This window comes from Phoenix dactylifera, chromosome 1, assembly GCF_051530095.1.
Source record: "Phoenix dactylifera cultivar Ajwa chromosome 1, Ajwa_hap1_PhDact_Kaust_v1.1, whole genome shotgun sequence".
Classification (NCBI taxonomy): domain Eukaryota; kingdom Viridiplantae; phylum Streptophyta; class Magnoliopsida; order Arecales; family Arecaceae; genus Phoenix; species Phoenix dactylifera.
The window spans coordinates 51,052,985-51,075,287 of record NC_143190.1 but is presented as its reverse complement, the minus strand read 5'-3'; the positions used below and the strand labels follow the sequence as shown (position 1 = coordinate 51,075,287).

Sequence of the window (22,303 nt, the reverse complement as noted above, 5' to 3'; positions counted from 1 at the left end):
CTCACTGATTTGTTGATTTTGCCGAATGAGAAGCGGCAATTTGTGCCCATTAGTTTACCAGGAATATCCATAATTACTGAGGATTTTGTTACAGTTCGTTGATATTTTATTTTAATTGTTTGAATTATTGATCTGAACCATTGGTAGATACAGGATATTATGGGAACTTATAGGAAATTAGTTGGCACCTGGTTTCTCTTTCTATTATTTTTCCTCTTGACCTCCTTGGACAATTGTCAGAGTAATGGCATCTTCCACTTTAGAGGTCCTAGACTCCAATAATGGCCAGGAAGCAGCCAGTTCTCTTGCAGCTGACATTGTGTTGAGAGAGAGAGTGTTTTACACTGTTGTGTTGGGAGATTACTGACAACCATAATGGTTGCAGCATGATAAGGAAGGAAAAAGAAAAGGAGTGGTGGAGTCTTTTAAATTGGAAACGAAGTTTTAGAGAACTATGAAAGTACCTTTAAATTTCACTCTTATTGCTGGTTGAAATGGTAAATTGTCCGAGCCATCAATTTTTGAGTGAGTGTCTCGGAATATGAACTGTTCGGATTTGCTTGGAGCACTTTAGAAAAACCCAAACATTAAATGTCTTTGTAGCTGGTGATATTAGTATATTACCTATCATACATCATAATAGTTCTAGTACCATATATATTGTATTGCTCGCTTCTTTCATGGAAGTCTTTCTATTTTCTTAGGTTGTGCCGAGGTCATTAGAAATCATTGTTATAAATGAGGCCACTAGTTTCTTTCGCATTTTAGCGCAACAAAAGCTCTGGCTGTTAATTTTTTTCTTTACCACTACCATTGTACTTGATGGAGGTTCTTCTCTGTTTCTTGTCATCTCAGGGTTCATCTTCTTTTTAGATTTATCTTGTGGATAAGGCTTTGAAGAATGCACGCTTCTCTAATGAAATGCAGTTAGTGTTCATCTGGAAGGTCCTTGTTCTGAACAGCAAAAGATTTTTCCTTATAATACCAAAATTTGTCTTAAATTTCTTGGAGTTCAAACCGGAAGCTGCTTTCTATACTAGAATAGATATGCATTATAGAAGACTTCCTCTCTTGTTCAACTTTCCTTAACTTACATTAACTGTTTAGTTTATGTGAAATGTGTGTTCAGACCTGTCTGTAAACTAATGCTAGCAAAGAAATAAGTTATTATGCTCTGACGGTTCCTTGGAATTTACAGTTTAAGTTGGTAATCTGTAAAGTTAATTATGGTAGCCTTCTTTTAAATATGAGCAGGAAATTAATAGATCATTTGAGATCTAAGTTCTAGGATATATATGCTGGTATATGAGGCACAAATTGACCATAGTTGGAAGGATGGCCTTAATTAATTATTATTTGACTCTGGCGCTAGTGAAAAATACGGTTAGGATTGAGTTTGTAGGACGACGGATGTGTAGATATTGGATGCCTATGCAATTTCTGTGATTATTGGTTGGTATAGCAAATGAACAAATGATGCCCTGCTAGGCTTTTGACTTTTTGGGAGGTCATCTGTGCATCTCTCATTTCCAGTTCAGATATGTGATCATATGCTAGTTTGTCAACACAGTTCTTCAGTATTTTTCAGTTTAAGTTGGTATCCTGACAAACTAGTTTGGCAGCTTTATTTATACTTCAAGAGGAAATGATGTATCTCTTGAGATGTCTGTACTAGAATACACTTGCTCAGCTTGCTGTAGTTTAGGATTTGATTATTGAAAATAAATAATGATGCATCCTAACAAATTTTGTTCTTGGATTTTTTAAAATAAAAACAGAAAACAAAAGCAATACCAAAAAGGGCCCCTTTTTTTTAAAAAAAATAAAATAAATTTTTCTTCATTTTAATCAAAAAAGAAACATGACGATCTGAAAGCTGAAGGAAGCTTTTTGGGTTTCAAACATGATTAGCGACATTAATTTTAGAAAAATTCGAAACATAATCAACCTATTAATTCTATGATTAAGATTCTGGTGAGGAAGGCAGTCATATTTGTTTTAAGGATCATGATGGTGTTGGATGCTAGATATCTAACATGGAAATACTTGTAAAATATTTGCTTGGTAAAAAGTGGAAGTTTCTCATAGCTAGACCTAATAGTGAGGAGGAATCGTAATGCCAATGCCAAAGCTTGTTTTAACTTGGTCGGATTTACCATCTCAACATAGTTGGTCATGCCACTTGTCTTCATATGTCAATGTTATGGCGTGAAGATCGGTTTCCAACAGTGATTTCTCATGTGCTACAGGTCCCACCTAGAGTGCAAAATCTGAAACAATGCCTACACTTTCTTCTTGTAATATGAAGCATGTGTAGTTTGCAGCGCAACTGAACAAAGGCCACATCCTCAAAGTGATAATATCCTCACTCCGGAGATATCCTAATCTTGGAGCTCTTCTGATTCATATGAGGTGTTTGTTATACATTTGGCACAAGGTTCACCATCTTGGTATCGGATTCCATACTGATGTCACACTAGCACAGTATCAGTACGATATATAATTTTTTTGGCTTAGTATATCATCCATACCGGATATCAATATCGAACTGGTACGGTATAGTGCCTCGTACCGCCTGATTTGGACCGGTATGACATATCTTGATTTAACATTTAGGTAATATGTTACTGTCGCCAATCTAATTAACTTTTGTTTACTTAGAAAGTTATGTTGTCTGAGGCGTTCCTAAGGAAAGGGACATTGTGGTCTGCCTCCATCGTGGCACTTGTTCACTTGGTTAATTACAACCAGGGCATGCTTGGATAGGGAGAAGACCGGAGGCCACAGCAAATTGAGCTTGTATTTCCTCAAAGAAATTGGTATTCATGGGTTCAATGGGGATGAAGGTGACCTTGAGACTTTTGTGCAAGGTTGCAAGCACCTTATGGAAATTTAATTCACTTTTATGAAGTGGTTAAATACTGAAAGTATAGATGGCGATTTGCGATACCTATATTCCAAATATACAACCAAGGATATACATCTGTGTGGACAAGTATTGTTCTATGATTTTTAAAGTTGTTATATATAACTTGCTTTTGAGAGAACTAAATATTGGCCAACTATGCCTCCTTTACTTGACCTTTTAATTGTTTCCTTGCCCGAAGTCGTTTTATGACCTTTACAGATTCGTTAATTTATTATACCATCAGATATGTCATACTTTTTCCAGGCTTTTAGCAACATAGTTTAATACTATAATTTTAACATACTAAATTTTAGGGAGACTATAGAGGTCCGCAGCCCTACAACATACCCCTATGGAACAGAAAAACTACAGTTCAATATTGAGTTTGGAAACTTTAAAGCCCTTCATTTCATCTCCATCGATGCATAATTACCTCAGTTTGGCAACGTCTCTCAAGGTGGAGTCCTCTTTTCTTTTTCTATTTTGCCTATACACTCTTTGATAACAATTGCACCCCTTTATAATATGAGGAAAAAAAAAAGAATGACTACAAGTTCATTTATCAAATCTATTCTAATAGTCTTGATTGTTGCAATCACTATCATGTTTGGAATGATGTGATTTTTACATGTTTTTTAGATAAACCATGTGTATATATTTTGGGTATAGAAATATTGTATTTTTAATCAGGAACCACTCAATGCATTTGGAGGCCTAAAGCAAACTCATTAAGAATTTTTTTAAAAAAAAAAATAATGAAAAAATTTTAACAACTTTAAAGAGACAGATATCCACTAGAATATTTAACCATTTAAGCACCTAAATGTGTGAACAATCACTAAAACACAAGCCATTCCCCACCCACTGCTGAATCCAACTTTATGCAGAATTCAACAGAACCTATCATTTCACTGATTCAACAGATTTCTTTCTAAAGAAGAAAAGGAGAAAAAGTACCTCAAAAAGTAGTATGTCCTAAAATCAGTTGATTTACCAAATTATAAATCAATAGGAATACTGAATAAGGGCTATCTATGCCTCTTAGGAATACAATTTGTTCCTCACATAATTCATGCCTTGTATATTTCACTATTCCAGTGGATTTTCTGACAGCAAAGAAATATATTGATACATACTTGACTCCTTAATATCCAATATGTAGAGTCCACAGATCTTTCCCACAAAATAATGATTCTAGCAACCAAGAAGATCCTACTAAAATTAGTGCCAATTCGTCTATGATATTACTGTCTTAGTTCAGGTGGAAAATCTAGATTACACAACCCTTCCTAACATGTATATGAAAAAACAATCTGACCCGATTGATTAAAAAGAATTGAATGCTTGTGTTAGTATCATGGAGATGTGTGATCACAACACGTTGCATATCTTATAAGTAATAGCCCAATAAAAAAAATAACTGAGTTCGATGTATTATGTAATCAATGATATTGAGTTTGGATTCCATACCTTTTTTGGATTAAGCAAGTAATCATACAAAGTTGACTTCTCCCATGTCACAGCCATGTTCTTGTTTGCAGCAAAGTACAAATAGCCAGGTGTAGTACCTGATTGCCTCCCAAAAAGTCCATGCAAATTAGGTCCTGCATGCAGAGCAAAACGAAAAAATTGTCACAAAAATTTATGCACAGTTAACGCTAAACTATTACTAGCTAAAGGACGGATCAAGTTGTTGCATTGAATGCACATAAAGACGGCCAAAGCATTGGAAATAAAATAAGAAACAACAAACACCTGAGAAAAAAAAAACAAAAAAAAAAAGCAAAATTTTAAAGGTCTAATTTTTTTGCCAAGATTCAAGCAGTTCGAGCCTCGGATTTTGAAACCACAGAACACTGATCATAGAAGGTTCAGATCAAACAAATCCAAACAAAAAACTCCCACAAAAATTAGTGGAAAACAACACATAGTTACGTAAATCTAAAGCAATCGCACATTAAAAAGATCAAGAAAAATATACAGAGATCGAAAAAGGGGGAGAGGTTCACCTTGCTTGTGGCCAGCCCCTTCTCGACGGTGTGGCACTGGGCACACTTGGTCTTGAAGATCTTCTCCCCAGCCTTCGGATCGCCGGGAGGAGTCTTCGCGAACGGCGCCATTTGAGATCTAGGGTTAGGGTTTGCTTCGCTTTTCACATGGCAAAGACCGATTACCGCTCCCCCTTTATATATATACTTGTGTTCGTTGAAATTATTATAATATCCTCTCTAACACTTAAAATGGCATTGGCCACCTTTTCTTATTGTAATAGAAAATTTGAAATTTTAGAGATATTTTAGGGATGAATGATGGTTCTAGATGCTTGGATTTGTGTTTGGTAAGGTGGACGGAGGAAAGGATGTCCGTAGTGGACTGTGGTGGGCCTTTCTTTAGGCCGAAGCCTTAGGCGACTATCCATAGTCGCTTAAATATTGGACCGGCCCTATATTTGATGAAGTAGGTACTTATTACCTACTTTGTTCCTCTTACCTCCTACTCCTCTCATTGGTACCATAAATTGCCAAAGCATTCTAGATTTTTAGGACCATCTTGAATTGGACTTTGTATATAAAGAAATTCTTATCATCATTTGCTACAAAGGTTTGTTTGACTAGATAAAATTGGAAACTCAAGAACTTACAAAAAAAAAAAGATGGAGAGAATTGATCCACATTATACTCCGCTTCATCAACAAGTCGGAGAGCTGAGAACTTTAAAATAATGGAAAAATCCTTAAGGGACTTGGTAATAATAAATCCTCGTCATACTCCATTTTAAATTAATTCGGCGACGAGCACCTACTTTATTTTGAGATTCTTTCCAAGGGCTCGTTTGGTTCGCAGAAAGCATTTTTCCTCTTAAGAATATGGTTCATAGAAAGCAAATTCCTAGAAAGAAAATGTCTAGAAAAGTACTTTTGGCATGTTTGGTTGACCATGAGAAAGTGACAAATTCTCAAAATGCTTATGTTTGGTTGACCATCCACTTTTCTGAAAAAGTTATGTATAATTCCTATTATACTCTTAATAAAAATTAGGTCTTTAATGCCTCTTTAATGCTTCTTTAATGCTGAAGGGTTTTTTTGGAAAAAAATAAAAATGAAGTAATTTCCGTCTCATGGAAAAATAACTTTTTCATATTTCTCATTGAAAAGATTTTTCTATAAAATATAAAAATCATATTTTTATAAAAATATAATTTTTTCGTTATTCTTCTTTAAAAATTTTAAAATCAAATAAGAGGCATTTCATTGCTGACTTAAAACTACTATATATATATATATATATATATATATATATATATATATATATATATATATATATATATATATATATATATATATATATATATATATATATATATATATATATATATATATATATATATATATATATATATATATATATATATATATATAGACCTCCGCACCGCGCCACTTCAGACCGTTGCGTTGGCCCTTTCGAGTCCCGTTTCTCTTCGCTTCTCTTCCGACGACCGACCGAACCTTTGGAATCCGGCGGTCGACCGAGCAACCGATCGGAATCCGCCGATCGCGCCTATGGAGATAAAGAATCTACACTTCCCTTTGGCTAAAGGATGTCGAGGTGGGCAGCGTGGTGTGGCGTTGGCCTTCTTCTTTGCATCCCTAGATCAGCTCAGCCGAGGGCGAGAACGACGACGAGGAGGTCCAGAAGCTACTCTCATTGGAGACAAGGTGAACGATCCGTCCCAATTCCCTATTTTCTTGCCTCTGCTTGGAAATCTTGAGAAGGTTCTTGATTTTTACTTTGGTTTTAGCGTCGTATGGTAATTTGTTCCTATTTCTTGGTTGTTCTCTGAGTTCTCCAGTTCAGGATGTTGGTGTTTATGCTGTGATAGTTCTTTGAATTCTAGAGTTGGTTCTTGATTTCAAATTTGACTTGGGCGCTTTATGATAACTTCCCCATTCCTATTTTCTTTGTTTTTCTTTGTATTCTGGTGATGTTCTTGATTTCTCGTTAGGTCTCCGTTAGGTTTTGCTGTTAAATTGTGATTTCCCTTTTATTTTGTGCCCTAACTGCAACCTTCCGGGGTTTTATAATGTGATCTTCTAGATCTGGATATCGTTATACGTGATTTTTTAAAATTCTCGGATTTTGATAGCCTTTTCTGCCCTAGTTATTGATGATGGGGAATTTGTTTTTTGGTTGGTTTCTGTTTGCTTTTAAGTTTTAAATTGGGCTATCTATCTCTTGTGTTGTTCTATCGTTCCTGGCACGGGATTTTCTTTTAATTTGACGGTGCTCTAACCATTTTGAAATTTTCGTTGCATTCCAGGGATATTCTTGATTTCTCGTCTGCTCTTGATGTTAAACGGTGTTTTTCCCGTTATTTTGTGCCTGAACTGCTATCTCTCGGGTTTAATTGTGTGATCGTCTAGATCTGGATATTGTTCTACGTGAGTTTTTAAAATTCTTGGATTTTGATAGCCTTTTCTGCCTAGTTATTGATGATGGAGAATTTGTTTTTTGGTTGGTTTCTGTTTGCTTTTAAGTTTTGATTTGAGCTATCTATCTCTTATGTTGTTCTATCGTTCTTGGCGGGTATTTTTTCAATTTAACCACTTTGACTTTTTCATTGTGTTCTTCTGCTGTTGCTTCTTTGCAATCTTGCAGGAAAGTTCTGTTTAATATTTTCTGCCAGTGAATAAAATCAAGATTTGTGGTTCGAAATCAATTGGTCTTTCCCTGTGAATACAGCTATTTGATATGACTTCTGTCATTTGCTTTATTTTCTAGAGGGTATATCTGTGTGGTCATTTATACTGTTGAGTTTGGATGAGAAATTGGTGATTAGAGCAAGCTTCTGTAATCTGACCCTTGCAGTCAATTTTGTTTAATGCAGATGTTGGATATGATTTCTGTTGTTGAATCATTACACTTGTGAATGAGTGGCAGTCTTTTATTGGGTTTATTACTTCGATATTTCTTGCTCATTTTCCTCCAAGTAGTGTTCATATGATCTATGTGACTAAATCTTGTTAGAGATTTCATTCTGTGTCAATGTTTGTGTTTGCTATGTGTTTCTCATTGCAGATGGCAAAGTAGGATTTCAGCAGAGAACTTTGAAGATTTGCTGGTATAGGAGTCTCTCCAGTCCGATTCTCTTGCTTCTTTGAACTTGAAATGTTTTTGACTTGTAATTTGGATTTGGCAGTATATGATAGTTTTCCCTATATTCTTGGTTGTGAATATTTCAGATAGTTCTTGAATTCTAGTTTAGGTTTTGGCGTTATGTGGTGTGGGACCCCTGTCACAACTGTCCAATATTAAGAATTTTTGAAGATTTGTTAGTGTAGGTCTTCTGCTGCCTTGCTCTTTTTTACCTTTTTTACGTTATTTACTAAAAGAGAAGGATATTATGTGGCTTTAATTTCCTCTCCATTTATTCAAACCAAAATTTTATTCATGATGTTTTTGGTAACCATGGGTGTCAGTTTGCTTTAGATTATTGTAAAATGCTGTCTATCATCTACTGCTTTGTAGGAAGTTGAATGCACTATACTTGAAATATCTAAAAGAAGAAATATACTTGAAGTTATTGAAGAAACTATAAAAGCTTAAGGTGTATATTATATATATATAAAGATATGAATTTTACCTTACTATCTGAACCGAACTGTGGGGACAAGGTTGATGGTTATATTTATAAATCATAACCTGTGTTGTTGTGCAAAAAATGGAGGCTTTAAAGTTTCCACCTGTTAAATATTTTACAAATTCATTAGCTTTTTTCTTTTATTTGGTTACAAAATCCTTAGCTTTTAGTAAGGAAATTTTATAGGAAGACTATTTCAGAAAAGTAAGTTTTTGTGAACTTGAACTTAGTGCATGTGATGCACAACTGATTAAGAACAAATGATTTCATTGAGGCTGTGACCTTATAATTTAATGAGATCTTCATTAGCTCATGCAATGCATACTGCTTATGTAAGGATAATTTGATGGGTTGCTGATCTCTCTAAATACACTTTCACAACTTTCTTTGTCTTTCTCACTCTGAGGACAGTGCTTATTATGATATCTAATAGGCCTCACAACTTTCTTATGGCCTTCATATTTTTTATTTTATCTTCTATATGTTCTAATACCAAATCATTCATCTGGCTATGGGCATTGTGGGAGATGATGTGCTAAGTTGGGGTTTTTGGAGGATGATTTCCCCCCAGGCCCTTAGTTCTTCCTTCCCCAGTTCTAGTTCTAATACAGATATAATCATCTATCATCTTCAGAGGCTCTATAATTTGTACCGAAAGAAAACAGAAGACAGCAGGAGGAATTCAAGAGTTCTCATTGATAGACTTTTTAATAATTCCTATAAAAAAAGGTATTGTAATTTAAACTTGTTGGGTAGAACGACAAATTTCACTTGTCATAGATACACCTTTTATTAATATCCCTTTAGTTTAGCCCTTGTGCCTCTCCTCTCTACGGGGCAGAAATAAGTTAAGTGTGTAATTACCACTCTCTACTTCTCTCTTATCAAAATCCAATTTCTATTGATGCTGTCACCACCACCCCAACCTCCCATGAGACCCCCTAGAAAAGAGAAAAAGGCAATGCTTCACAATATTTGTTATAAATCTTTTACTGGATTAATTCCACTCAATCCTCTTTTACCAAAGGAGTGTATTAGGACAAGGAACAATAAAACTTAGAGGAGTAATGGGGATGGAGACATGCATCTTTGTTTTGTCTTGTTAATTCTGTTTTCTGTTTTATCTAATTTTCCATTTCCATTCTACATTTTGTATTTTGAATTTTATTTTGTGCCTTCTTCTGTTGTTGTCTGCTTTCTGTTCATATTTTTTATTGTTTTAAATATTGTACAATATTTTGTGTTCTAGAGCTTTTTGAATTCGGTTTTGCATTTTCTTTCTATTGTCATTTTATGTTTTTTTAATTTCTAATTTTTTAATGCCCACTTTCTAAAATTCTGTTCTGTATTTCCTGCCTTTTCATTTATTTCTTTTTAATATGTTCATTTTTATTTTTATTCCAATTTTCTTGTCCATTTTATAGTCTTCTTAATAATTTTATATATGTTTGGAATTCAATTTATTTTATTTTTGGAAAATTTATTTTTACATTTTCTTCTTTGCATAATCTTATTCTTTTTTTATCTTTATTTTCCATCCTTACATTTGCTTTCACAAATCCAGTTTTGTATATTTTGTCTTTATTAATATTATCCATTTTTAGAAATTCAGCTTCTCATTTTATTTCAGTTTATTATTTATATGTTTTACAAGCTTTTATATATAGTTATTTTTGTTTACTTGCTTTCATTTTTATTATCTATTTTCACATGTTAACTTTGTGAGTTTATTTTAGTTCATCATTGTTATCTCTTTTGTATTCTTATATTTCAATATATTCTTTTGTCCTTTTGTTTGGCGTTGAGCTCTTCTATCTTTTTTTTTTAAATTTTTTGCTAAGGCGGGTGGATCGTACCAGACGAGTACGGATGCACCCAATAAAATAAAAAAACAAAATACCTTGGAGTGCCAGGGGCAGCTCTCCATCTTCAGCCCACAGAGGTACTACCCGAGTGACTGACTACATAAGCAGCCACCCATTCTGCGGCCCCATTAGCTTCACGAAAGATATGCTTGGCCTAGAAAGCCCCTCCATCCCTCACCATTGCCTAGATATCTCGGGGCAAAAGGGTGGATGCAACTGTTGCCCCTTGGATCCCCTGGGATCCAACTGATGACCGTGGCCGAGTCTCCCTCCAGGATGATGGAACTGGCCCGTAAAACATACCGAGCATGACGAAGGCCCGCCCAAGTAGTCCTCAGTTCTGCACCCAGAACCGATATGTCAAAGAGTTGACTGCCCCTGCAGCCACGACTCTGGTAGACAGGTTCCGAATAATAAAACCCGCACTACCTCTCGTACCTCTGTTCAAGACAGACCCATCGAAGTTGACCTTGAGAAAACTCGGAAGTGGGGGCTCCTAGGTGAAAAATACCATGCGAGATGCTGCTAAAGCAGAATGAAAACTCCATATGTCCCGAGTTGTCAAGGGCCCTTCGACAGGTATGATGCGATTGATTTCCGCCGCATGCACATGGACACTCTCCACCACAAGTCTCGGCGACATACTGCGTTCGCCAAAGATTCAAGCGTTCCTAGCCAGCCAAATCTAGTAGGACGTGCAAATCACTCGAGTCGCCTCCTGACGGAGCAGTGGGGACTCTGAACATCGGCACATGGCTTATAAAAACTGGTCCCTCCGGCCTCAAACCTCCAGCAAGATTCCTGCCACTCGCCAGGTCGCCTTGGCCCATCTGCAATGAAACAAGGCATGGTCCACCGTCTTGTCCACACTAAAATTTCCACATACCGAGGGAACCTCAGTCCTCGTCAATTAAGTACTGCTCTCGTCGGAACACGGTCCCAGACCACCTTCCAGAGGAACAGTATAACCCTCGGGTGGAGTCCCAGGCGCTAGACCTAGGCATAGTCTGGCCCACCCTGACACTGGTCCTGGTAGAGGTGCTCTAAACCCGCACATCTAGACCTGCACACCTAGGTAACGGAAGGGATCGGACCCTCTCCATCAGATGCCCCTCGAAAAGCTGGACCAGCCTAGTTTCGTCCTATGCAGCCCTCCCGGGGACAAGAAGATCACATACACGCAGGCCCTCCGCAACCTCGACACTAACCATAATCGGCCAATGCCGCAGGAGAAGGACATCAACCCATGGGTCCTCAACCACATCAATACTGCGCACATCGCCCTTTAGCCATCTGGTGTGGACCAATGCAGTAGGCAGGTACCTCGCAATCTCTCACCATAGAAAAGAACATCTTCACCCTCGGACCAGTGCCTCGGGGTCCACCCGCCCATAGCGGGCTACCATGATCCGGCCCTAGATCCCTTGCGGCTCTAAAAGGAATTGGACTGCATGCCGGGCAATGAGCACTTTCCGTCTCTCCAGGAGAGACAAAACCCCAAAGCTACCCTCATTGAATGAGAGGTAGATGCTCTCCCACGCCACCAAGTGCATCCCTCGACTGCCTCCATGCAAGCCCCATAGAAAGCTCCGCAGTAGCCGCTCAATCTTTAGTAGCATTGTCCTCGGCACCACAGTATTTTCCATAAGATAGATGGGCATGGAGCCAAGTACGGATTTGATCAGTGTCAACCTACCCATCATAGATAGAGTTGCTGCCAACCATCCCTCCAGCCTAAAATGAATCCGTTGCACCAGCCCGGCGCACTCAGATACCCGCAGTCTCCTACCTGAGATTGGGACACCCAAGTAGCTCCAGGTCCTGTCCTACTTTGGCACCCCTAGAATTTTTCGGATCCCCCGTCAAACCCCAGGAGACGTGCTAGGGCTGAAGAAGATGGTGGACTTCTGAGCACTTCTGTCTTTAAGTTCAATTTTATGCTTTTTTAAGCTATTTTTCATCATATATTACTTATTCAACTTTATGTTATCTTTTCGTAATGCACTTTTGTTTTTTCATTTTTAAATTTATTTTCTTATATTTGATCTATTTATTTTTTTTCCTTTAAAATTTAGTTCCCCTTGTTATTGTATTTTATTGTCCTAGTTGATTTTTCATCTGGTTTTATAAATTTGCTTTCATTTTTTTGTAATTTCAATATAGTTTATTTTAGCAAATTTCACCTTTGTTTTATTTTAAATTTTATTTGTATTTTTTTTCCCATCTTAAGTTTTTTATGCAAATTCAGTTTTCTAATTTCTATTTTTTGTTTGCGCCATTATTTTTTCTATATATTTCATTTTGTATTTTTTAAATTTTTATTTGATTTTGCAAATTCATTTTTATCAGTCCTATTTATTTTCTGTTGTTATGAGCAGTTTCACAAATTTAGTTTTGTACTTTCTTGTTTTAGTATTTTTTTAAACTATTTTCTTGTCTGTTTATGATCTTGTATTGCTATATGGTTTTGCAAGTTTGGTGTTTCAGTTTTTATTTTTGAGTTCACTTTTTTATGTTTTTTCTGTTCTATTTTTTATTTTTTCAGCTATTTCCCATATTTCTGTTCATTTTATTTATCTTTTTTTCTTATATTCTGTTTTTGTTTTCTTGAGAGAATTATATTTTCATTTTTTCAGTTACTTACTTTTCATAGTTATATTTATGTTCTCTTATATTTTTATTCTCTTATATTTTTCATATTTCTCCACCTTTATTTATTCAACTTTGAATTTTTTTCTTTTGATTTTATTGTTTTGTTTTCTCAGTTTTTTTTTTTTTGCATAAAAAATTTTGCACTTTTTCTCCATATGTCCTATTTTTCCTATTTTGTGTTTTTTAAAGTCGACTCATCTTGTTCTATTACCTACTCTTTTCTACATTCAGTAGAGTGTTTTTTTTTTTTTTTGGGTTTTTCAAGAATAGAGATTTCTGAGATAGGTGAATGAAATGGATTTAACGACCTTGTAAGCGTCACCAGATTTTTTTTCCCCTACAGATTACTTCATTAAATAGATCTCATATACGTGATGATATATTTTCTTCTAATGTTTCTTGAGTTGATTAAGAGGAAAGTCAAAATGTCAACTTCGCAGAGTTGGGAAGTTTCATTTGAGTAGTTTTTTTATGGCAGCATGATGCTTCCTTGTGGGGACTGCTGGGGGTTATTAAATAAGAAAAAGAAGGTAAGCTATATTCTCATAAGAGTCACCTAATACATTAGCCTTTTATAGAGCCTCTTCAGAAGCATTTGGAGAATTAGCTTTCTGATGAGAAATATTGTTGGGATTTTTAAGATGGCTTAGAGGAACAAAAACCATGGTTATGCACTTTTGATCTTCTCTTCAAGTACTCCCCAAAATGGAGAGAAACTTCAGCTATCATGTTCTTGATTGAACTCTGTGGCATGCCACAGGTGTTAGAGTCATGCAAAGATGTTTGATAAATTGAAAATTCATGCAGTTTCACTGAATAATATGGTTACTGGACTTTCCAGTATTTGATGATCCATTCCGTCACAGATATTCTGTCAATGATCAAAGTCCTTCCACTACAATGATATAACTTTACTATTATGCTGTGTTCAGTGATCAAAATTAGAATACATGTTTAGTCTATGAAGTTACACCTGTTGTTCTGGAGAAAGAAACTTTTGTTTGTTCTTTTTTATTGTTGTTTTTGCACTTCTTGGATTTTGATCGTCTCCTCCAGTTTAATGGCTGATCACTTTTTTCTCTTATTTCAATTCTTGATGACCATGGAGTTTCCACAAATGTGTTTATGGAATAAATATCATAGAGGTTGGTGGTGCTGATCTTTTGCTTTGGCAATCGAGGCTGTTATGTCAGGTTTGCAATATGTTATAAGCTGCAAGAATCATCTATATGATTTGTCTGCATATGGCATGGTTTTCTTAATTTTTCTTTTTTAATGATTTATGGGATGGATGAGAACTAATGCTGTGATCTTGCAGGGATTCTCTCTCTTTTTGTTGCAGTTGGTTATATGCCACTTGTTATGTTGGACTTCCTCCTAAGGATTTCTAAGTTGTTTAATGAAGAAAAATTGTGATACACTCTTGTGAGAAATTTTGCTTCTTTTGTCTGAATTGACACATCAAATTTTATCTCCTCCGATTGGTATCTTTGTAGACATTATCATCTGGTTCTCCTCAAAAGAATGTTTTTTTTTCCTGCTACATAGTGCTAGAACTTATTGCAGGAATTTTTGGTATTGAAAATATGTGCCATGTGATTTTTTGGTTGGAAGAGTTTTTTCCCCTATTTGTTTATACGTCCTGTTTCAGATTTTTTTGGATGATCTAAGTCATTTTTTCTGTCATCTTGATTTGTTATTGGTTATTCAGAATTGTTTTTTTGCTCTGCAGGTAACTGATGTTCTTGAGAGGGGGTTTCCAATTTTATGCCTTCATCACTGCTTGAATTTTCATTTGCTTCTCTCTTGTGACTAATTTATTGGAGCAATTATTTATCAGGGCTTCTTTTGCCTATTTCAGTTCAAGATGGATCTAGGGTTTCTGCATGTATCATTATGGCCTCCAGAGATTGTTGTGCAGGCAGTTGTCTGTGATGTCTTATGTTCTTTCAGATGGAAAATAGTTTTGAAGATCTCCTAATTTTGTTCACCTCCCTCCTCCTCCTCTCTCTGCATCCTTCGAAGTCTGAGGAATGACACATTTGAAGAATATCCATCCTCCAATAGCTCTATTTCTCCCATATAGCTCTATTTGTCCGGCTGGCTTCCCGTATCTTCAGTCTTTCTGACCCATGAAACTTGAGATGCAATTTTTCTATTTCATGTAAAGTATGTGGGTTGTCATTGTCTGCTAAACTATTTTGACAGATAAGTTCATATCAACCTCTCTCTGTCTCCCTCTCCCTCTCTCTCTGAATTGCAACTTAGTTTGTTGATGAAAATGTAGTTTTGCAATCCATAGGTTCGTTCTTGCGGTGAGCTCTTGTCAGTGTTAGTGCAAGCATATGCAGATTTATGATCTTACTCTTCTTGTTGAATTATCAAGTTTGTGCTTTCATGGGTATTCCCTTGCTAGTCTATTCTGCTTCTTTGAAAATTACACATTTTACTCTGAGTAGTTTCTACATGGTGTTGTAAAATTTCTCACGTCATGTTGATTTTTTTCGTATTTGTTCTATGTGTATATTCACGGATACGGTAAAGTCAGGTTTCCGGTGAATTTGAAGATACCATAATGCAAGAACCTCAGCCAGTCAGTTCTTGATTCAAGTAGACGGCAATTATTCGTTGCTATAGGAGGAACAAGATACTGAAGTTAATCATTTAGTTCATTTCATTTGACTACAAATCACATCCAATATTTTCTTGTTGGTAACTCAAGATGACTAGAGAGAACCAAAATTGCATGTTTTAACTTGTAAAATTCTAGATGTGTTACCTTTGTTTGAAGTAGTATTGCAACTGAGATGTACCTGAGATATGGATATGATTTATTTTCTTGTCTTTTAAGAATCTCCTTTTTTTTTGTTCCATTTGCTATTACATATCATTTTGACTTTCTTAAAGGGATCTCTAAGGTGAATAGTGTAATAATCATCTGGTTCTATCTGGGGAAGATGTCAGGTTGCTTACATTTGAATTTATTTGTTAGGATTTCTAAGATGGTTAGATAGAAGTAAAGCTTTAAAATTTAAACTAATCTCATTACAGCCATCTCAAATGATGTTCGATCTTTCCTTCTTAGGTAATCTCTTGCAGACATTCCTTTGACTAACTGAGTCTCTTTACATTGAATCTATGTTTTATGCTGTTTAGCAATGTAGAAATGCCCTTTTTTCTCTGCATAGTTGCACTTGGTGTTCTTGGGAAGCAGTTTCTTATTTGATCTTTCTTCACTAATTGAAGCTTGATTGTCTTCTCTTCTCTAACAGTGGATCTATTTAATCTTTTGGCAGTGCCTCTACCTACTATTTTATTTCAAGATGAATCTGAGGTTTCTGCATGTACAATCTTTGTTCCTAGACAGTAATGGTGGATGATCATCAATTTTTTACTTTCTTTTTTTGTATTTTAGGTATTGTAGTATATTTTATTCTATTGTATGGCATGACTGGTGGTAGTTTACAAGGTTGCATGCTCTAGTTGACATCCATGTAGAGATTATGGAAGGTATGCTATTACTTCTGCTTCCCTGGAAGTGCAAGTCATGGCATGTTGAGTTTGTGGCCTATCATATTTTTCCCAAAAAGCCTGAGAGTGTTCCCTTGTTCGTCTCCTTTGGGGATACAAATGATATTTTATATTTTCTTATATGGATCTTTTTTTGATCATCACTACAGAAGAAGATCAAAAAGAAGGCTGGGAATTGAGATGGTTTATAATTATGGTCTTGCAAAAATCAATATAGTTGTGTTTTGTTTTAAAAAATAACCTACTAAACTTGTTTAATCATTTCTTATTTGGCTTTCTAAGATGCACCTGACACATGTCCACAGAATTGATGCTCTTGTCTCATAAGAATCAACCATTTGTTTTTTTTTTCAGTTTGGTACCACATTGGCAATTTTAGTTTCAATGTACATATTTCAAACATGGATTGAGAATGATGAAACTATAATGTACTTTAATTAGACTTGGTTAACATGGTGTTTGATCTTTTTTTTCTAGGGTACCATATATAAGATTGATAGAATTAATCATCAATGATTTTGTCATAATTTTCTGACTTACTTTGATTGAATGGTTTTTGTCTCAGGAAAAAAATTCTTGCAGAGAGTGGACTCTAGATTCTTCTTTTTTCTAAACGAATGAACTGTCTTGCCAGGATTTCAGTTGGATAAGTATTGAGTCTCTTTCAGATAATCATTGTGGTGACTGAGGTGGTTGTTTGATCCTTCATTCTTAGGTAATTTCCTGCAGTTATTTATTTATTTTGTGTGTCTTCTTTGCTGTCACCTTGTATCTCCTCTCATTTTGTTGTTCAGCAATATAGAAATGCCCTTTTCTCTCCGCATAGTTACAAGCGATGTTCTTGGGAAGCAGTTTCCTATTTGATGTTTCTGAACTAACTGAATTTTGGTGGTCTTCTCTTATCTAATGGCTAATCTCTTCAGTCTTTTAGCAGTGCTGCTTCCAACTATTTTAGTTCAAGATGAATCTGGAGTTTCTATGTGTATGTTCATGGTTGCTAGAAGGGTATGGTGGATATGGCCAATCGTTTACTATTTTTGCAGATTGGCTATTGCAGTATATCTTATTCTTTTATATGTCTTGATCATTGAGAGATTACAAGGTTACATGCTCTAGTTGATGTCCATGCAGAGATTATGGAAGGTGATTTTATCTTTTTTACTTGCATGGAAGTGCAGTAAGTTGTGGTATTTTGAGTTTGTGATGTATCATATTTTTCCAAAACTGCCTGAGGAATGGTAGTCTAGAAAATTTTTGTTCTCCTTTAGTTCTAAATTTTTAGTTAGGTTGGTTATCTTCAATCTGTTTGTGCTTCAGTGTCTGATAGTGTAAAATGCTTGGTTCATTCAAGTGCTTTTATGTTTTTTCTGTTGTCTGTTGCATTGTGCAGCGATGTAGGATTATTACCATATTGCTCTTGGGTGACAATACATATTCCTGAGAGGATATTTTCTAGTTGACGCTTTCACACTTAGATTTTAATCTTCTTTTGAACCCTTCTGATTTTCAGTCAACTTTTTTTTGAAAATAACTATAGAAGATTTTTTGTATGCTTTCTATTATGCCTGATCATTATGTTGCTTTGGAGTTTTAAGATGTGCTTGAATCGGGCATTTCTTTGTTGTGGTGTTCTTGCAGTTGGTTCATGCCAGACTTGCAACTGATGCTGTCAGTGGGGAGTTTTTATTTGACTCTTTTGTGCATGGTGTTGTTCTAATTCTTTGCTTTGCCTGGCTGACAAAGCTATGCAGTCTTTTAGGATAGTCGTCTTTGAATTTCCACTTGACAACTAAGGGGAAAAAAAATAGTTTGTAATTTGCATTTCATGGGAGTCTGTCCTGTTGTTAATGCATTTGTTTGATGTGGTTTGTTTTGTCAGATCGCTAGAATAATGTGTAAGTGGTGGTCTCTTATCGGGCTCATCATACCATTATATCTTGCTCGAGAATCACCACTCCTATACACGACTTGTACAGTGTCACCCACACCCCAAATAGTAGGATCAGAAGAGGAAACACAGATGAAGGCTTATTACGAAGCATGAGGATGCGAGAGCATGTGCTAAATCACAAACAATTTCGCGTGCCGAAGACGAAATGTAGGGCCGAGAATAGGTCACCAAAGAGGATGTTTTCCTTCTCCGTACTCTCTTTTCTTTTGGTTTTTTTCGCTTTTCACTTTTCTCTCCCTTTTCTCTGTGTTATGCTCTTCACCACGCACATCAAAACAGCCTCTTGAGTGAGTGGTTTTTTAATTCCTACGTCCTCACCACAAAAGATCAGGTGATTTCCTCTTGAATCTGGACCTTTCATCAGACTTCTCATGAATTTGAGGTTTTTAATCTTTAGCTCTTCCCTTATTTGTTATAATCAATGCTTGTGTATGACTTGAGGAATCAACGCTCATCTCATCATTCAGAGAGCTCTCTGTGACTTCCTCATGATCTCATTTGGAGAAGAGTTACCCAGAGACAATACCAAAGCCTGCAATTCATCATCTAGAACCACCTTCATGGAGGCAAGTTGATTCATAATTCTCTGCAATTCATTCAAGCATTCTATAATCGAGCTGGCTTCAAGGAATTTGAGGTTCATCAGCTTTTTAGTCAAGAAATCCTCGTTTCCAGTTGTCTTCCTCTCATGCAGCCCAGTCTTGCTGCTTCCATAAAGCATGTGCTGAACTGTGCCGATGCATGATGAAACATAATCATTTGATTATGGGTTTTTTGCATGGATGATACCCTTCTAAATATAGAATTTTGCATGAATATTCTTTCAAAATTGATATTTGCATATATACCTTCATAAAATATTTATTTTGCTATTCTACCTTTTTTTATTCTTATTTTTGCATATGTACCCATGCCATCTAACATCGTTAAAAAATTAACAGTTTTAAATTAAAATGTCTAAAATATTCTTAATGGATAGGCGTGCAAATAGAAATTTTTATAAAGGTATACAAGTAAATAGAAACTTTACCATATTTTTGGATAAGAATTTAGGCAAATCTAATTAGTCATATCATAATTATGAGGTGCTGGGCGACCCATGACTTGAAAGACTTGCAATTGACCTCCGTGACCCATGACCTACTAACTGAGTCCGACTTCCAAAATCCAATTCCATTGCAGAAATCTGGCACATGACCCATATTTAGTTGAGTGTTCCCTCACTTTCTGCCTTCAAAAGTTGAAAGAAACAAAAATCAAAAAACAGAAGGAAAAAAAAAAAAAAAGTCAGCTACCGAGACACCATAGGTATCAACGGTGTAATAGATCGAGAGAGAATCGGTTCCTTTGGATTCTGTGAACCTATGCTTGTTGCTATCCTCCCACACTTGAACCCTACTCCCCCAAGGGCTTTTCCTCCTCATTGGTTGGCATTTCCCATCCCTTCTAGAGAATGATAAGGCCATGGGAGCAAGCTACCAAGCTCCTAAGAAACCCATATCTCCTTCCTGTCTGCCTTGAAAACCCGCCATAAATTCACTTAAAAACGACCAATGGTACCGCCACCCACACACACAAAAAAAGAAGAGGCTCTCTTGCTTGTTATCACAAAGCAAACTCATCTCTCTGAGCTTTTGTTGGATTTTAGGTGGCTTTGTGCAGCCTTTATCCTGATTTTGTTTCTCTTTTTCTGTTTCCATTACCACCAACTCAGTGCTGTTAAAGCTACCTACTTAGCATCATTTCTGTTTCTTAGACAAGCCACCTTCTTTCCAACTCAAACCAGCAGTCCTCTCTCTCTCTCTCTCTCTTCTCTGGGCCCAAGAGATTCTTAAGCAGAGCACAGCTGTGTGGAGCTCCTGTCTTCCTCTTCTTCTGGCACAAGAATAGGGCGAACGCCCGCAATTGGGATCCCGATACGTGGGGGGCAGGGGAAGCCGGGGGGGGGGGGAGGGCGCTGAAGCTAGGCACGAGGGGGGGGGGGGGAGTAAGAATAATAATATCATTTTTAATTTTTACTTTATTCTTAATTAATATAAAATACCGTTAGAACAATCGTTATATTAAGGGTATTTGTACAATAACAGAGTTTTACGAGGGTATATATGCAAATATCAATTTTGAAGAGTATTCACGTAAAATTCGATATTTAGAAGGGTATCCATGCAAAAAATCCTTTAATTGTTGCTGAATATGCTCGGCAACTTTCAATCCAATTTCTTGCGCTCCAAATCTGACAACTCTTTTGGTTTGGCAACGTCTCTCTCAATAGAGGCATACAAATCCTTGCAGTAAAGCAGATCTTCTGTCTTGGCCTTTGGAACCAATCACTTCTCCCATACATTCGTCATGCTGGTGATTCCCTCCATGATCACACATGAACTTGGATCCCAAACCAGCTCTCTAATACAATTTGTTATGCCACGAAACACCTGCCTCCACTGGATATCGCAGAAACACGGCGAAACAATCCTTCGAATAAAATAAAGGTTCAGACATAATACTAGCGCATCGTTGACTTGAAACTTTTACAAACTATTGTACCAGGATGATGCTTTAATGAGTGTATCTATGTGATTGTCAAACCATAAAAAAGGATAAAAGCGGCAAAAGAGAAACAACTTTTAGGTGGAAAACCCTCTACATGGAAAAACGACAGGGCAACAAGAACAATCCACTGTGCAACAGAAGATTATAAATCAGATTGTAAGCTGCTTTATCCTTATCCAACGATCATGTCGTGCGCCAGGAATAAGATCTTAAGCTAAGAATAGATCGAATCTTATGCCCATCACATCTCTCTCCCACTCACCGTACGAAAGGAGAGGCGTGATCAAATAAACAAAGAGGAGGCGCACACGAGGCTGGACCCCATAGAACAATTAAGATGTCGAATGGAATACTCGGATGATTCGTGATAGAAGTGATGCTGAGTGCACGAGAATGATTTCAAGTCGTTGCTAATGATGGCAACTTCCGAGGGAGATGTCACAGTTCGCTGGGACATGAGGATGCGGAGGGCGGTGTCGGGCCAGACCTCGGGAAGTCTGATGGTTTTGTTTCTACTTCCCTTCTTTTTATTTTACTCTGTATAAGATTTGTCAGGCTCTCATGAGCCTCCCGAAAAGTTTAAAGAGTTTAAACGGAATGATTTTGAAGTTTTCGACTAGGTGGACAACATTCATCAAGCTTACCATCTGAATCCTTCAATCATTTGATATCAGCCATTAGCCTTTCTTGTATTGTATTGAAAAGAACAAACAAAAAAAAAATCTATTAGTCTTTCATCATATGCAATCGTGACATAGGATATAAATATTAATAGTTTGAGCCTAAGCATTTAATTAAACTAGAGGACTTAGGCACAAGATAGCTGGAGATGAAGGATCGCATGGGCAATGTTTATCTGCGAGGAAGATGGAGAGTGGAAGGAGAAGCCAAGAAGTTGGCGGAGGAGTAGATGGTGTTGGCCAAGAGGAGCCTGACTTGGAGAAGGCCGAGGAGGTAACCGAATGATAGATTGTCGCATGAGTTTGTTAGGTCACTTACAATGCCATTATATGAGCCCTTGCTAAGAGACCTCTAATCTGTAACTTGACACGTTAGAGGAATATAACTACGAATATAGAAAAAGCACTGCAGAAGATCGAAGCCCATCATATATCACTGGTTGTCTAGCTCATTGTTATGTTCATATGTGTAATTAAGGCGGCCGTGGCTTCTGGTCTCTTGGCTTGCAAAGATTCCGATTGTCTTTTC

The 22,303-nt window shown here is 36.5% G+C and overlaps 1 protein-coding gene and 1 long non-coding RNA gene across 10 annotated transcripts; one reads left to right on the top strand and one right to left on the bottom strand.

Annotated features, from left to right (window-relative positions):
- Positions 1-4,316: 4,316 nt before the first annotated feature.
- LOC120110476 (uncharacterized) lies at positions 4,317-5,235 on the bottom strand. The gene is made up of 2 exons (XR_015969361.2): positions 4,918-5,235; positions 4,317-4,512 (listed from the first exon to the last, which is right to left on the bottom strand). It is a non-coding gene; the product is annotated as an uncharacterized LOC120110476 (long non-coding RNA).
- Positions 5,236-6,337: 1,102 nt separating this feature from the next.
- On the top strand, positions 6,338-17,961 carry LOC103709870 (uncharacterized). 9 transcript variants are annotated; one of them, XR_015969347.1, is made up of 5 exons: positions 6,338-6,623; positions 7,984-8,026; positions 14,171-14,255; positions 14,924-17,308; positions 17,517-17,961. XR_015969347.1 is itself a non-coding variant. In XM_088705600.1 (4 exons), exons 1-4 carry the CDS (start codon positions 6,506-6,508, stop codon positions 15,041-15,043), a joined length of 366 nt encoding a protein of 121 aa, XP_088561726.1. In that variant the 5' UTR covers positions 6,338-6,505; the 3' UTR covers positions 15,044-17,961. The 9 variants fall into 9 exon arrangements, 1 of the variants encoding a protein (XP_088561726.1); XM_088705600.1 differs by having other exon boundaries at positions 14,924-17,961; XR_015969355.1 differs by lacking the exons at positions 7,984-8,026; positions 14,171-14,255.
- Positions 17,962-22,303: the final 4,342 nt, after the last annotated feature.

What these genes read in the sequence shown, in the direction of transcription:
- LOC103709870 (XM_088705600.1), top strand. Translation starts at nt 6,506, where the DNA reads ATGTCGAGGTGGGCAGCGTGGTGTGGCGTTGGCCTTCTTCTTTGCATC. An exon ending in AGAACTTTGAAGATTTGCTG is followed by an intron (nt 8,027 to 14,170) that starts GTATAGGAGTCT and finishes ATGACCATGGAG; the next exon opens with TTTCCACAAATGTGTTTATG. An exon ending in AATCGAGGCTGTTATGTCAG is followed by an intron (nt 14,256 to 14,923) that starts GTTTGCAATATG and finishes TGCCTATTTCAG; the next exon opens with TTCAAGATGGATCTAGGGTT.